Raw genomic sequence first — 13512 nt, 5'->3', positions numbered from 1 at the left:
AAGTCAAACTACTTATATGAAAGAACTAGAACACCTAGTGTTAGGTGAGCAGCCTTAATAGCACTTGCTATGACTACACTGTATGGTGTTATCCCCACGCAAACTTGTGTACATTTTAGCTTTAAACTCCAAGTCATTAACTCATTCTAGTCCGCTCTCCTAATGAATGTACAGTCAAACTACTTATATGAAAGAACTAGAACACCTAGTGTTAGGTGAGCAGCCTTAATAGCACTTGCTATGACTACACTGGTGTTATTCATTCAGTAAAGACAGATCTTATTATGTCCCACATCTCTTTATCTTGTCAATCTTTAACTAGCTTTTTCACTAAATGTAACAATATGAAAAAGGGAACTGAGACGTCTTAAGTGCCGTTTGGGTGTGAGGGTGAAGCTGGGGCTAAATAAAGAGACGTTTGGTAAAAGGAGACTACAGTTCATGAAAGGAGGAAGGAAAAAAGGCTGCATGTTGACCACATCAGTGAGAAAGAGGCCGATTCAGCATCACTGAGGGAATGTTTGTTCCTGTTTCTCTCTGAGTGGACAAATATCACGCAAAGCAACTCTAATCCAGGGTATCCACTAAAGACGTCCACGGTGTATGTATGTCCAGAAGAGAAGACAGTTTTGGATTATATTGGTATGGTAAATACGATTAAAATGCAATGTTAAAAGCTGTTTTAAATGAGTAATATGACAGTATACCAACACCTTATCATGCTTCCTCATTTAGGTTATGACCCGTGTGAGTGTGAAGCCCATCGAAAGCTGTCCACATGATGATGGCAGCTTAAGTTTCTTATCAGCTTTGGAGGTTTACATAGTTTACATGTCGTAAAAACTGTTAAAAATGGGACATTGTTAAATTGTGGGAGTCCAAAACTCAAAATAAGCCTATTCAATTATACAAAACATTGAAAATAAGTAGATTTGAGAAGCTATAAAAAGCGTGATTAAATATAATGTGATTTTAAGAACATTATATAGTCACTGTTTGAGTCCACAATACTACCTTAAATTGTGGCGGGTAGACAAGGCGCCAACACACACAGGGTTTCCTAGGAATCCACTAAATCTGTCTTTTATTGTTTTTACCCTGAGTACACATCTACAAAACACTGTTATTTTAGTAGTGGGTGACTAAAGTTCTTATACTGCCAAAGATCCAGGCAACATTAAAAACAAAGACAAACAAAGCCTTGGAACCTTGCTGAGCAACTCTCCCTCCACCTCTAACTCAGAGCTCTGACTACAGAGTAACATCTACTATAAAACGGAGACACCTCATTCTTTCGCAGTGATTCAGTGGCCATGAACCAAAACAAAGCGTGCCTCTCTCTGGCTCTGAGGCTGTGTGCACTCGAACCCACTTTAACAGGTTTGTCACTCACGCTGCCAACACAAGAGACTGCGGTACAGACCTCAGCACTTCAAAGACATAAGCTGACACTCCAACACCATCTGCTCTTCACATATTTTCCCTATCCTCCAATGGAAGATATTTCCTGATGCAGATGTTCAGCAGGGGTTGGCTGAAATTCTGCTTCCATGGTTCAATAACTGCCTTTTCCTTCTTTTGCCTAAACGTATACATTGATTCATCAAGATGATAATGAACACATGAACCTATAATGAGGATAACTGTCAAAATACATTTACTGCCTCGGTGCTTAATAAAGTAATTGGATGTCAACATTGACTCTAATGCCATATTTCTTTTTCCCTACATAACACAGCTTTAAACTACAGTTAGCTCAAAGCAGGCTTACTTCTAAATGAGTATAACTAATCCTATTTAGATATGTCTGACAGTTGAAAAGCCCCTCAGAACAACTTTCCTTTGATGTTTTCTAATTATATGCCACATTTCCACAGCTTAGTGTCCAGTGGTGTTATTTCAACTCTTCATTTCTCTGGAGCTTATGCCTTTAACAATGTTTTAATGTGTAAGAAATATAACAAATGGGTTTTATTGTCATTTATGTCTCTCATGACTGAATTAAGTTGTTTCCACTCTACTGAAATGACAGTAGTGTTGGTGGCCAACTATTCAACACTTCTGTTAGTGTGGATGGAAAAGTGAAGAATGGGGTGAGCTTCAGTGCTGTGACGTAGATCCTGTAATTGTTAGAGAGCGGAGCAGTGGTGATGATATGGAGGGGGTGGGGGGGGGTCCCACTGTGGTAAAAACCCTCCATTAGACGCAGAAGATTCAACAACAACATCAACAAGATGAGGTCATTCCCTAAAGATAAACAGTTACACAGGCTCTTGGGAAAGTCTACGTGTAATGAGAAAACATTTAGGCCTATCTTGAGTTCACTGTTCATCCTCCGCCCTGCTAGGTATTACATAAGCTCTAGGAAGGAAGCGATAGTCATAACTACAGCATTGACCTAATGTACTGTAACACTGAGGAGTGATAGTCAACAACAGGAGTAACAACCTTTGACAGCAGTAAACTGGGGGGGCAACTAACTGTTATTCACATTGTTGGGCAACCTTTTTCTCAATGAATTGATTTATTGTTTGGGTTCAAATATCAGAGGTTGGTGAAAATCTTTGGTGAAAGACTGTAAAGGTGAACATTAACATTTTTTGTTAAAATACGCTGCCCTATACTAAGGAAATCTAACTGTCTATATGTACCGACACAGCAAGAGTTCTCCCATTTTATTAGCTGTTCATTTTGTTTATTAATAACAAATAAAACAAAGGTAAATGAAATCAAACCGCAACAAATCAACATGCCAACGAGCCTTTGTTCCCCTGTGGAACTAATCGGGGAGTATGGCGGTACGATCGCCCTCGTCAGACTCTGGGTTCTGTATCAGAGAGACCACCAGAGATCAGTCTCTACAGCTGCCGTCAGAGACTTTAAGGAGAACTGCAACCGGGAGCTGTTGGACCAATGACGTCACACCATGGCTTTCTGCTGAGCTCAGAATCAGCTAAACCAATCAGGGGCGAGCTCTCGTGTCATCATGATTAAGGAGCTAGTGAAGACAGGGAGAGAAGCTGCTGCTAATTGCAGAAATGAGCTCACTTCTGGGTACTTCAGGTCTAGTATTACGTATCAAAACATTACTGTCTCACTCTAATGACGTTTATTTTTAAATGTCTTGGTGTTGTGCTTACTTTTGTGGGCTCATTGTGAATCAAATATTGAAACATTTCAGCTCACAGGGCTGGGCAATATTAAGAAAATCTAATTGTGACGACATTGTTTCTTTCATTCAATATTTAAATGTCATGTGAATTGAATGACTAAGCGGGCTAAGGCAAAGAATAGAACAGTCTGTTCGATTCAGAAAATGACATCACTTACTGTGAAGCATCCTTTAAAGCCAAGAAAAGACACCACTTAACATAACCTTATCCAAAATGTAAGATGATATCTAGTTTTATATCATATTATCCATTTAATATCAATATATAGCCCAAGATTTGATCAACAATTGTTGTTCAAAATACAAACAACATACTGCTAACTCAATACATGTTTTGCCTCTTTTTGGATCTTGCAAGAAAGAGAGGCATATTAAAAATGTAAAATATGTATCCCTACACATTTGGGGAGAAAGCCATGGCCTCTGGAGGGAATGTTCCACTCTCATAGTTGAAGAGGAGCCAGGAAAGAGTCTAAACTCTCATGTGGAAAGTAGGCTAGCAGGGTATACTGCCAAAAAGACTGCATCTCTCCTCCGGGCTGAAAGCGTGGTTTATCACTAAAGACAGCTTCCCAACTTAAATGAGGATGAGAGCAACAAAAAAAAAGAAAAGTGGGGTGTGCCAAATTACCACTTGAAAACAACCCTCTCCACATTTGGGGGCTCCATATTCCCTAGCACACATTTAAAAGCAAACACCAAAATGGAAACAGATGTTGAGCGAGTGAGAGCTGCTCCGTGTTTTCATCCATTCTCTCCCCTTATGTCCTCCTCTCCGGCCAAACATAACAAGTGGGGGATGGAAATATAAGAGCGAAACAACGGTGGTCAAAGTTGAAAACGGGGCTGTGGAAATCTCTGACCAGTCCCAACCTGACAGGAGCTACAGGAAACGTTGGCAGATGATTCTGGTAAAGGACAAAGGGCACTCAAAGCTTAGATAAAGACTCCAGGTTGCAGAGGATTATGGGTAGTGGCTTCCCATCACACCAACATGATAAAAGATTGGAGATCCTTCATTTAGATTTGTAAGTGGTGCACAAGTCCAATGTATGTTATCACTAAAGCTACAAGGCAGAGAATGTGCCCAAGTCTGAATCAGATGACAGGTTTCTCTCTTGTGTAACTTGATATGTAGTTTGAACTGAGTTAAAATGCTCAGCTGAAGCAGTGTGTTTACAAAAAACGGCTGAACCATATTTGCGTAAAATAACCTATATTTGGAGGCTAGAGTCAGACATAGTAACTCTGATACATACTTATTATTTTTTGCTTAAAAAGGTCCCATGTCATGGCTATTTCCACTGATCATAATTCCATTGTTGAGGTATACTAAAATAGATTTATACTGTGCAATTTTCCAAACTCACATTGGTTTCTCATACAGCATCTCTGTAAAGTATGTGTATTCACTCTCTGTCCTAAACGGCTTGTTGGAGCTCCTGCCCCCCCCTCCTTGTGAGCCCAGTGTGCTCCGATTGGTCACGTCGTTGCTGCGATCTGCCGCGAGGAGCGGAAGCCTCGCAGCAGATCGCAGCAACGAGCCTCTCNATGGGTCTGCGGAGAGCATTTCTCCGCGATGCCAACGTAGTAGCCCGAAAAACGTTTACCCATTTAAACAGTCGTGGTAGATACCTTGTTTGTTTTAAACATCATAAATACACAAACAACAATGAATACTTACAGGTTGTGTACCCGAATCTCCCGCTGGTCCAAACAAAGTAGGAACAGCATCGTTCTTCAGTGCCCTACGCTGTACATATCCGGCATGAATAACTGAAAGGTTTGGGAAGCTTTGTTTCGTGAAAGGCTGGCAGAGGGTGTGGCCTCTGGGTATCCCCACGTCAGAGTACCCAGGAAGAAAATGAGAAATCTCCAACGAGGCGTTTTGGTGAGGTCTTTTCTGTGTTAGAGTTTTACTCCCTGAGTGACTCTGCAGACCATTTACATGCATAAAAACCTTCAAAACACACAAGGGGATGGGTAATAACCGGAAAAGCATGACAAGGGACCTTTAAGAGGCCTATGATTGCTTTTGTTGGTCACAATTTCACAAGTACTGACCGATTGGTAATTATTACTTTTAATGTGGTTATTTCATTTGTACAAATTGAAAACAAGCCAAATAAAACTAAACTAAGACTCCACTCTGGAGTGAAAACGTTTGGACCTCATCCAACAGAGCAGGAAACATTTTACGAGTAGGAAACTGGAGGATGACGGAATACAATTTGCAGACAAAAGATGAGCTACTGTATACCAAGGCTGTAAGAGAAACAAAACGTTACCAAGTAAAACCTTCCAGCCAATTCCCTGTCAAACCCAAAGATGTTCAGTTTACTACACAAGACTGAGAAATCAAACAATCAAAGTTGTCTTTATTCATTTAGTTAATTTCAAAACCTGTTGAAAAAATGAATAAGAATAATAAAAGGTGCAACAGATTTTGGAGTTGGAAATTGTTGCCTTCCTAAATATGCAAACAATCGGGGTTCAAGTCTTGTTAAAAAAACGATTGATTTTCAAAAAGGAAGTATCGTCTGAAGCCTATTATGAAAGGGTATGAACTAAGGACTCATTTGTATTGGTTATAGGTCTCAGTTTCAGTCTGACAATGTATCCTCCACATCACAGCTTTATTTTGATTAACTACATTAACGACACACAACTTTAAACCATCTGCAGTGACTCGTCCTGTTATCAGGAATCCAGCAAAGTGATTATGTAAGAGGATGATGATGATGATGATGAGGATGATGATGATGATGCTAATACTATAAAGATGATGCTAATACTATAAAGAAATACTACACTTTTTACTAGCTGTGTCTGTAAATGCTTTGGCTAAACTTTGTGTATGACTGTGTTGTGATTGTGTGTTTTTTTAATTGTCTGTAACTGTAAAACTGTCTGAAACTGTGCTGTTACCATTCTTGGGCCAGGACTCTCTTGAAAAAGAGATGTTTAATCTCAATGAGACCTATCCTGGTTAAATAAAGGTAAAATAAATAAATAAATACACTGAATATACATGTATAAATGTATAATAATGACTGAGATCGTCATGTCGAAGCAGTCTTCTGAGGGGAGAATGTCACTAGAGTATTATTCAGGCCAAGTAACACAGCTGACTGGGAAGTTTCCCTTTATTCAAACCTCTGAATGTTAACATCTGTTCCTGATTTTGAGAGAGAGGATGTTGCAGCAACAGCCGAGGGAGCGGAGGGAGGAAGGAGGCGCTTTCTCAAATCTCTGGATAACGCAAAGTGAGTGAGGAGGAAGTAGAGAGCAAACATCCTATTTTCACCGCTTTTAAAGTCGACAAATTGAAGAAAAGTGCGAGAGATGGTGTCAGAAGCGCCAATGTTGCCAGGAATACATCACACCAACGCCCACCACCGGAGAAAACTGCAGAAGAGATACTTTACAAAAAAATTAAGTCCACTGAGACAAATGCAAAATGTGTGATATTGGGCTATATAAATAAACTTTGATTATAAAGTCAAAAGTGTTTTACTGTAGGCTTTAATTTGTAAAGAGTGGCAAATGATGAGTACTGGCACAGTCTGCGACTTTATGCTTTAATTTTCATCCACTGTGTATATCACTCACATCATGCTTTAATGCTAAAATGGCTGGGTTCAACTTATAAATGTGACTATTAACTTGTTCGTCTTTTGCAGTATTTTACCTAATAATTGTGGATTTTTCACTTAAAAAAAACAAAAACCGTAGACTTGTTAAATGATTTGTAATATTTACCACCCTCCAAAATCCCTTTATACAGTATAGTTTCGAGGTGTTGGAATATCATATACGGATTATGTTAACATTTGTGAAAGTTTGATGGACAATCTTTTCTATCATGGCCCAAACAATCCATTGATTCATCAAAGAAACACCTGATTTGACAATATGTGACATGTGTAAATACATTTAAGTTGATATCCTAAAGTCCTGTCCTGCCAATACAAGCTGCCCAGAGTAGATGTATTTCCAGTTGAATAAGAAAGTGTGATACAGTGTGATTTGCTGCAAACAATACAACATTAAAGTCTGAGTGGTTCTGGCACAATCCCATACTGTATGCATGGCATTTTAAACAATGGCAAATTAAGGTTACTGGCACAGACTGTCACTTCCAGCATTCATTTTTAATATTCATTCCTATCCTTACATAATTCATTTACAGAAAACATAAACCAGGACAGCTTGCCACTGCTCCTATGTGCTTGCACCCCGGTCAGAGAGTTTCTGTGTGGTTTCCTACCCCATGCTCCCCGGCTGGCCCCAGCTTTCTTAACAGACAGAAATAGAAAAGTGGCAGCCATCAAACAGCAGGCTAGTTACCGGTGATTAGCTGCAGCTAGCAGGAAGCTAACTGAATACTTTTCCTGTAGGGAAATAAATAAATAACAGGAACTAAAGCCTGCTTGTCAGCACTCACCTGAACCGTGGGGAGTCCTTCAGACATTCCTCGAATTCCACAGTTATCTTCATTTTGCCGCAGTGAGTAAACACGCACACTCTCTGTGATTAAAGACAGTAATCCAGGCTAATTAGCTTGTTGCTAACGTTACTGTACTCCTGACCAGCTGGTTCCTCACTGTCACTGCTCTGCTAGCCCCAGAGGCTAGCAGCTACGATTAAAAAGTCGCAGCAATGCAACCATAAACGACTGTATGTTGAAGGAATGGTTGCCAAAAAAACGCTACAACAAACTATCTGAGACGCAGCGGTCAGTCCTGAGAGCAGAAAGTGTCCTCCGGTAGCTAGGTCATAGCAGCCAGTGTGGGAGAGCAGCTTTCCTTCAACGCAGATACTACTGACTCACACAGATCGTCTATACTGAGACAAGATGCATCACTGCCCAGAGCATGTGTTGCAGGTTGCAAGGGTTTGTTGTTTATTGGGATTTACGAATTCTTGGATTTACAGCAAACATTAACAGAGAGAATGATTGATGAGTGATCAATGCTGAAAGAAGTATTCAGCTGCTTTACTGGAGTTAAAAGCAGAGGTGGGAACTTTACTCAAGTAGGCCTACTGTACAATTTTGAGATACTTGTACGCCTACTTTAAATGTTACATGTCATTTTGTTAGACGCTTTTATCCAAAGCGACTTACATACATTCAGTAGCCTACTGTGGACAATCCCCACAGGAGCAATTTGGGGTGAAGTGTCTTGCCAAGGGACACAACGACATGCTGACTGCACGGGGACTCAAATTTGGTAACCCCTGATTAGAAGTCCAGCACTCTATCCACTGAGCCACAGCCGCCCTATGTTATGTTACTTTGCACTTCTGCTCCACTACAATTCCGAGGTAAATCGTGTACTTTAACTCCACTACATGTATTTAATACCTTTAGTTACTTTACAGATTTGTAATAATAATATGAAATATAATCAACACTTCAATAAAACTTTAGTTACACCTGGATTAAAATTCCGAAGCTACCCTGCAGCATACAAAGTAATTGATAACACTTTAATGCATCAATCATTTAAATCAATGTATATAATATATACATTACCCTGAAATTTACCTTGTAACAGAGTATTCGTACACTCAAGTAAAATATCTGAGTGCTTCTCCCACCTCTGAGTAAAAGTAAGAATACATTATTATCAAAATATACTTAATTAAGTAAGTCCTGAATTCAACATCGTACTTAAGTTAAAGTACAAACGTATCATCAGCTGAATGTACTTGAAGTATAAAAAGTACAATGAATAATTGTGCAGAAAAGTTGCCTTAATGTGTGGATATAACTATAATTATGTATGTAACATTTCCAGATAACATTGTTGCATCAAGTCGCATTTTACTGTTGTAGAGAAACAAAGTTCTGATCTACACATAGGCGGTAGGGATTTACAAGCTAATATTTATTTTAGAAGCTGAGTCTAATATTTCCATACTTACTATATTTGTTTTACCTTCTCTAAGGCTAACAAGATAATGTAGAAACTGCTGTCAGTGACATAAATAGTTTTATAGGAAAATTGTAGTAGGCCTACTGCGTAATTAAGCTTCTTTATCTATTTGCAGGAAATATGTCCCTTTTTAAGGACAAAAACACACGTTCAGGTAGATTTTGAAGCATCAGTTTGGAAATGAACTAGGGTGTCATTTTAAAGAAAAGATAATAAATCGAAATAACAATTAGGAGATAACCCAGAAGAAGGATCGGATTTATGTTCTATAGCATCAGGGTATGCAGGAATCCTGAAGTCAAATTGAATACCTTAATTTAGACCCTTTCCATACATTTTAAGACCTCATTGCCACTTTGAGTTTTAACCGGTTACATTGGCGACACAAGCACATTTAGTAAGCTATTGATTGTCCTTCCTCCTTATATTCCAACCATTTGGACCCAAACTTGCATTTCCCAGTAACGATGTTGTTTAACAACCGGCGTAAACGGACCTTCGCGGGCTATCAAGCAGTGAGCGCGCTATGTCCTGTTCAGATGAAGTCAAATCCAACGGGATGCCATAAATAAACTACAAAGATTCCTACGCAATGATTACATTCAGGAAAACTTTAGAATACAACCTCTTTGGACAATACTTATTGAAAACAAGCTACAAAATATAATACCTTGGAAAATGTCGTTTAATACTTTTTAATACCCTTCATTTGATCTAAATTGATTTATCAACTTTGAATACTTTTTAAGACCCCTGAGCATATATTTATTTATTTATGTATGACAGCAATATTATGAGCCCCTTTAATGCGTCTATCCTCCGAAACTGGTGATGCCTCTGTGTTTTTCTATACGATCTTTGTGTGAGTTGACAGACTCTTCAGGACAACCTCCTGATTTCTATTCCGCCGTGGTTCTCTGTAGCCTTTACTCCACAATCATATCACAAACATTTGACATTTTATCCTAATTTCTCGACCACTTGCATGGTTTTGTGATTAAATGAAAACTGTAAACCATCAAGGAGAATCCTTGCATGAACATAGTCCAGTTTCATCCTGTAATAATTACTGGAAATCCAACGGGAATGACACATATGTTGTGTAACAGCGCCCTCTGGTGGTTTTACTGGAGTTCTTATGTCGCGTGGAAGAAGTACTCGGATCTTATACTTGAGTAATTAAAGTAGAACTTCCAAAGTGTAGGAATACTCTGTTATAAAATTAAAGTATTGCAATCAAATCCTTACTCAAGTAGAAGTACAACAATATTAGCATCAAATATAACTAAAGTACCAAAAGTAAAATTAGTCATTATGCAGATTGGTCCATGTCAGAATCATAAATATTACATTACATATTTCTTGTTGGACGCTTTTATCCAAAGCGACTTACATACTCAATACTGTGTGGGCAATCCCCACAGGAGCAATTTGGGGTGAAGTGTCTTGCCCAGGGACACCGACATGCTGACTATACTGTAGTTGGGTTTGAACGTGTGCTGCTCTGATCCGAACACCAACGCACTAGTCCACACCATATTATATTTTGTAATCGTTTTCATACAAATAATGATGCATTAAAGTGTTATCAAAGCTAGTAAAGAGTAGCAGCTTGCAGCTAGTTTAAATTACTTTGTATACTGCAGGGTAGCTTGTGTATTTACTCCAGGTTTAACTAAAGTCTTATTTAAGTTTTGTTTTATATTTCACGTCATTAATCCAAATCTGCAAAGTAACTAAAGGTATTAAATAAATGTAGTCTAGTAAAAGTACAGGATTTACTTTTGAACTGTAGAAGTACAAAGTAGTAAAACATTGAAGTACTCAACTAAAGAGAAAGTACCTCAAAAACGTATGTACATGTGTGACTGAGTAAATGCTTTATGTTTGGATGTTTGATTTTATTTATATTCCTTTAATATATTTTTCTATAAGCAAACTAAATGAAAATTAATAATAGAGTATGTTTTCATGTTTTTGTGGGACGTGTACTTTTTTGCATCACTGCTAAAATAGATGATTAGTTGCATGGGATAAAACTTTAAAATTGTACATTTTTCAGTACATGATCAGAGACTGATGTTTATTTGCAGAAGCTAGAGGCTTTAATCAGACAGAAAGTGTCAAAGAAAGATTTTATGCATGTTTCAGGTTTATATAATTCTGACTCCTTAGATCAAACATGAGACGGAGAATAGAGTTCCTAACAACATTTGTTTAATGATAGGCGACAAAAACAATAACAGAATACACGCAATCGGATGATTAAGGACATGCAAACTGGACATCCAAGTCATTTGTGGGACACACACACACAGTGCTTAACAGTCTGTCATTCTTAGAAAACAAACCAAACGGGGCAGAAGCAGTGCAGTATGAAAAAGCAAGACAGTGGACATGAAGCGAAAATAAACAGTAAATCGGAGCATAGCCTGTTATTTTTACACACATGTACATAAATACATAAGAGGCACATTTGACATTATAACCACCTACAGAGTGATCATGTTAGTCACGATTCGGACGATTTGGTCCTTTTGTCTTGAGCGAGAACCAATCTTATTTTCGTATCTGTTCACCAATTCATAGAACACAATAGAACAGTATCATCAACATCTGTATTTCCACACATATTCCTCTTTTGCTGCAATATTCATGTGATATTTAACTGCTCAGAAGAGAGCTGGTTGTTTGATGGCGATGGCCAAGAGAAAGATGCTTTAACCTCCGCCATGGAGCCAAACCGCCACCTAGAACTTAAATACAAGAACCGAATTCACTGCAAAGAGAAGTTTGCAGAAGTCATACTGTTGGTCTATGATCTTTTGTATTTCTATAACACATAGCTCAACACTTTCAGTCACTGTGAAGAATTAAAGGGCCAGAAGAAAATGAAGAGATCACCACACAGAACTCAGGGTTCCTATATACGTTTCTCTCAAGGCAATCATTCAACTCTGTATAGTCAACTCATCGATGACAGTGAAAAACTTAAAAATGCTATTTCGGTTGCACTAGGACCATTGTTCTCTTTCTCAATATTTGTGTCCAATCCAACATTTTTTAAGACTTTCACGACGCTTATAAGAACCCCTCACATTACAAAATCCACCTCAAATTAGCCTTAGCGGTTCACGCCACTGCCGACGTCTGCTTTGTTAAAGTCAGTAGCATCACAACGACTCTTCCTTCAACATTCCCAAGCTGCATCTCACAAGACACTTAAGTAGATTAGACAACAATCAATACAAATGTGATGAAGTCGGGTGATAAGTTAACACAATCCTTAAGATTAAACTTTCCTAAAAAGCTATACTCTCACCTGGTCGATGACAAATCAGATACTAGAAACCATTTGAAAGCGAGAGCACTGGTCTCTTCTGTTTCAGATCTACATAAGAGCCTTGTGGCATGGTGACAGACGGCACACTGTTATGGGACTGAGACACTGTCCCTCCTACTATTTTAAAGAGATAAAGGTTATACGTGCCGATTTCACTTATCCTATGACTATGAAAAACTCAGGGGCCTAACTGACTAACTAACTGAACTGCTTGAAATGTTAATTATCAGCTTTTCTTTCAATCTAATTTGGAAAAATCTCATCAAATGTTAAAACCTTTTACCAATACAAAACAAGTTTCTCTTGTAACGAAACCTGTACTTCAAATTGAAAAGTAGATTTAAAATACCTATGTTGTGTAGATTCTGTGAGGTATACATGTTTTTGTTGTATTGCCAGATTTGAAATAAGGTTTAATGTGGTGTTCTTGCTCGTAAAGACAGAATGTAATAAGTTCTGGGCAGAAATCAGCATCATGCCAATATAATACTCACACTCTGTGTTTTTTTAAAACCAAACAGCTAACTGCAAGCATCAACATGAGAAACCACAGCACATGGTTGTATGATGTCAAATTTGGATGTTTTTTTGCATTTTGATAATGTAGGCCATATTGTGCTTTTAGAGACATAGCTCTTCAGTGACCTTAACACTATTAGTCCAATATGAAGAGCCTACATGACGTACCAGGTCAGATGAAGGGACAACAACAAACCTCTCTGGTCATCACCCTGTCCAACTTTTGAAATCACAAAATATACTGAAGGTGGAAAGAAAATGTGTAAAAAAAACAAAGTGAAACAAAAATAAGAACCGTCTGAAGTGCACCCAGAATCAGTGCCATGTCTCGGATATCTGTAGTTAGACCGCGGGGTTTCCCCTGGCTTCCTGCAGGGCTGACGCAGAGAGAGCCCTGGTATTCAGCAGTTGGTTTTTTAATGTTTTATTTCTTTTTGATCCTCCTTCCAAGGTCAGAATCACATATCCTTCAGTGCGACGACAGTCCAGAGGAGGTAGGTAGGAGGGGGAATTCTTGGCAACAGGAGAGGAGGGGG

General features: G+C 38.6%; 1 protein-coding gene across 3 annotated transcripts in view; it reads right to left on the bottom strand.

Moving 5' to 3' along the window:
* Nucleotides 1-7999, bottom strand: part of LOC104943489 (arf-GAP with coiled-coil, ANK repeat and PH domain-containing protein 2) — a 47464-nt gene extending 39465 nt beyond the window's left edge. For all 3 annotated transcript variants that reach the window (XM_010768925.1, XM_010768928.1, XM_010768926.1), the window contains exon 1: nucleotides 7620-7999. In XM_010768925.1, coding sequence (XP_010767227.1) covers nucleotides 7620-7672 — 53 coding nt within the window. In that variant the 5' untranslated portion in view covers nucleotides 7673-7999. The remainder of the gene's footprint in view (nucleotides 1-7619) is intronic.
* Nucleotides 8000-13512: the final 5513 nt, after the last annotated feature.

This window comes from Notothenia coriiceps, unplaced genomic scaffold (genome assembly GCF_000735185.1).
Source record: "Notothenia coriiceps isolate Sejong01 unplaced genomic scaffold, NC01 NC01_scaffold00006108, whole genome shotgun sequence".
Lineage (NCBI taxonomy): Eukaryota > Metazoa > Chordata > Actinopteri > Perciformes > Nototheniidae > Notothenia > Notothenia coriiceps.
This window is presented reverse-complemented; position numbering and strand designations above follow the sequence as displayed.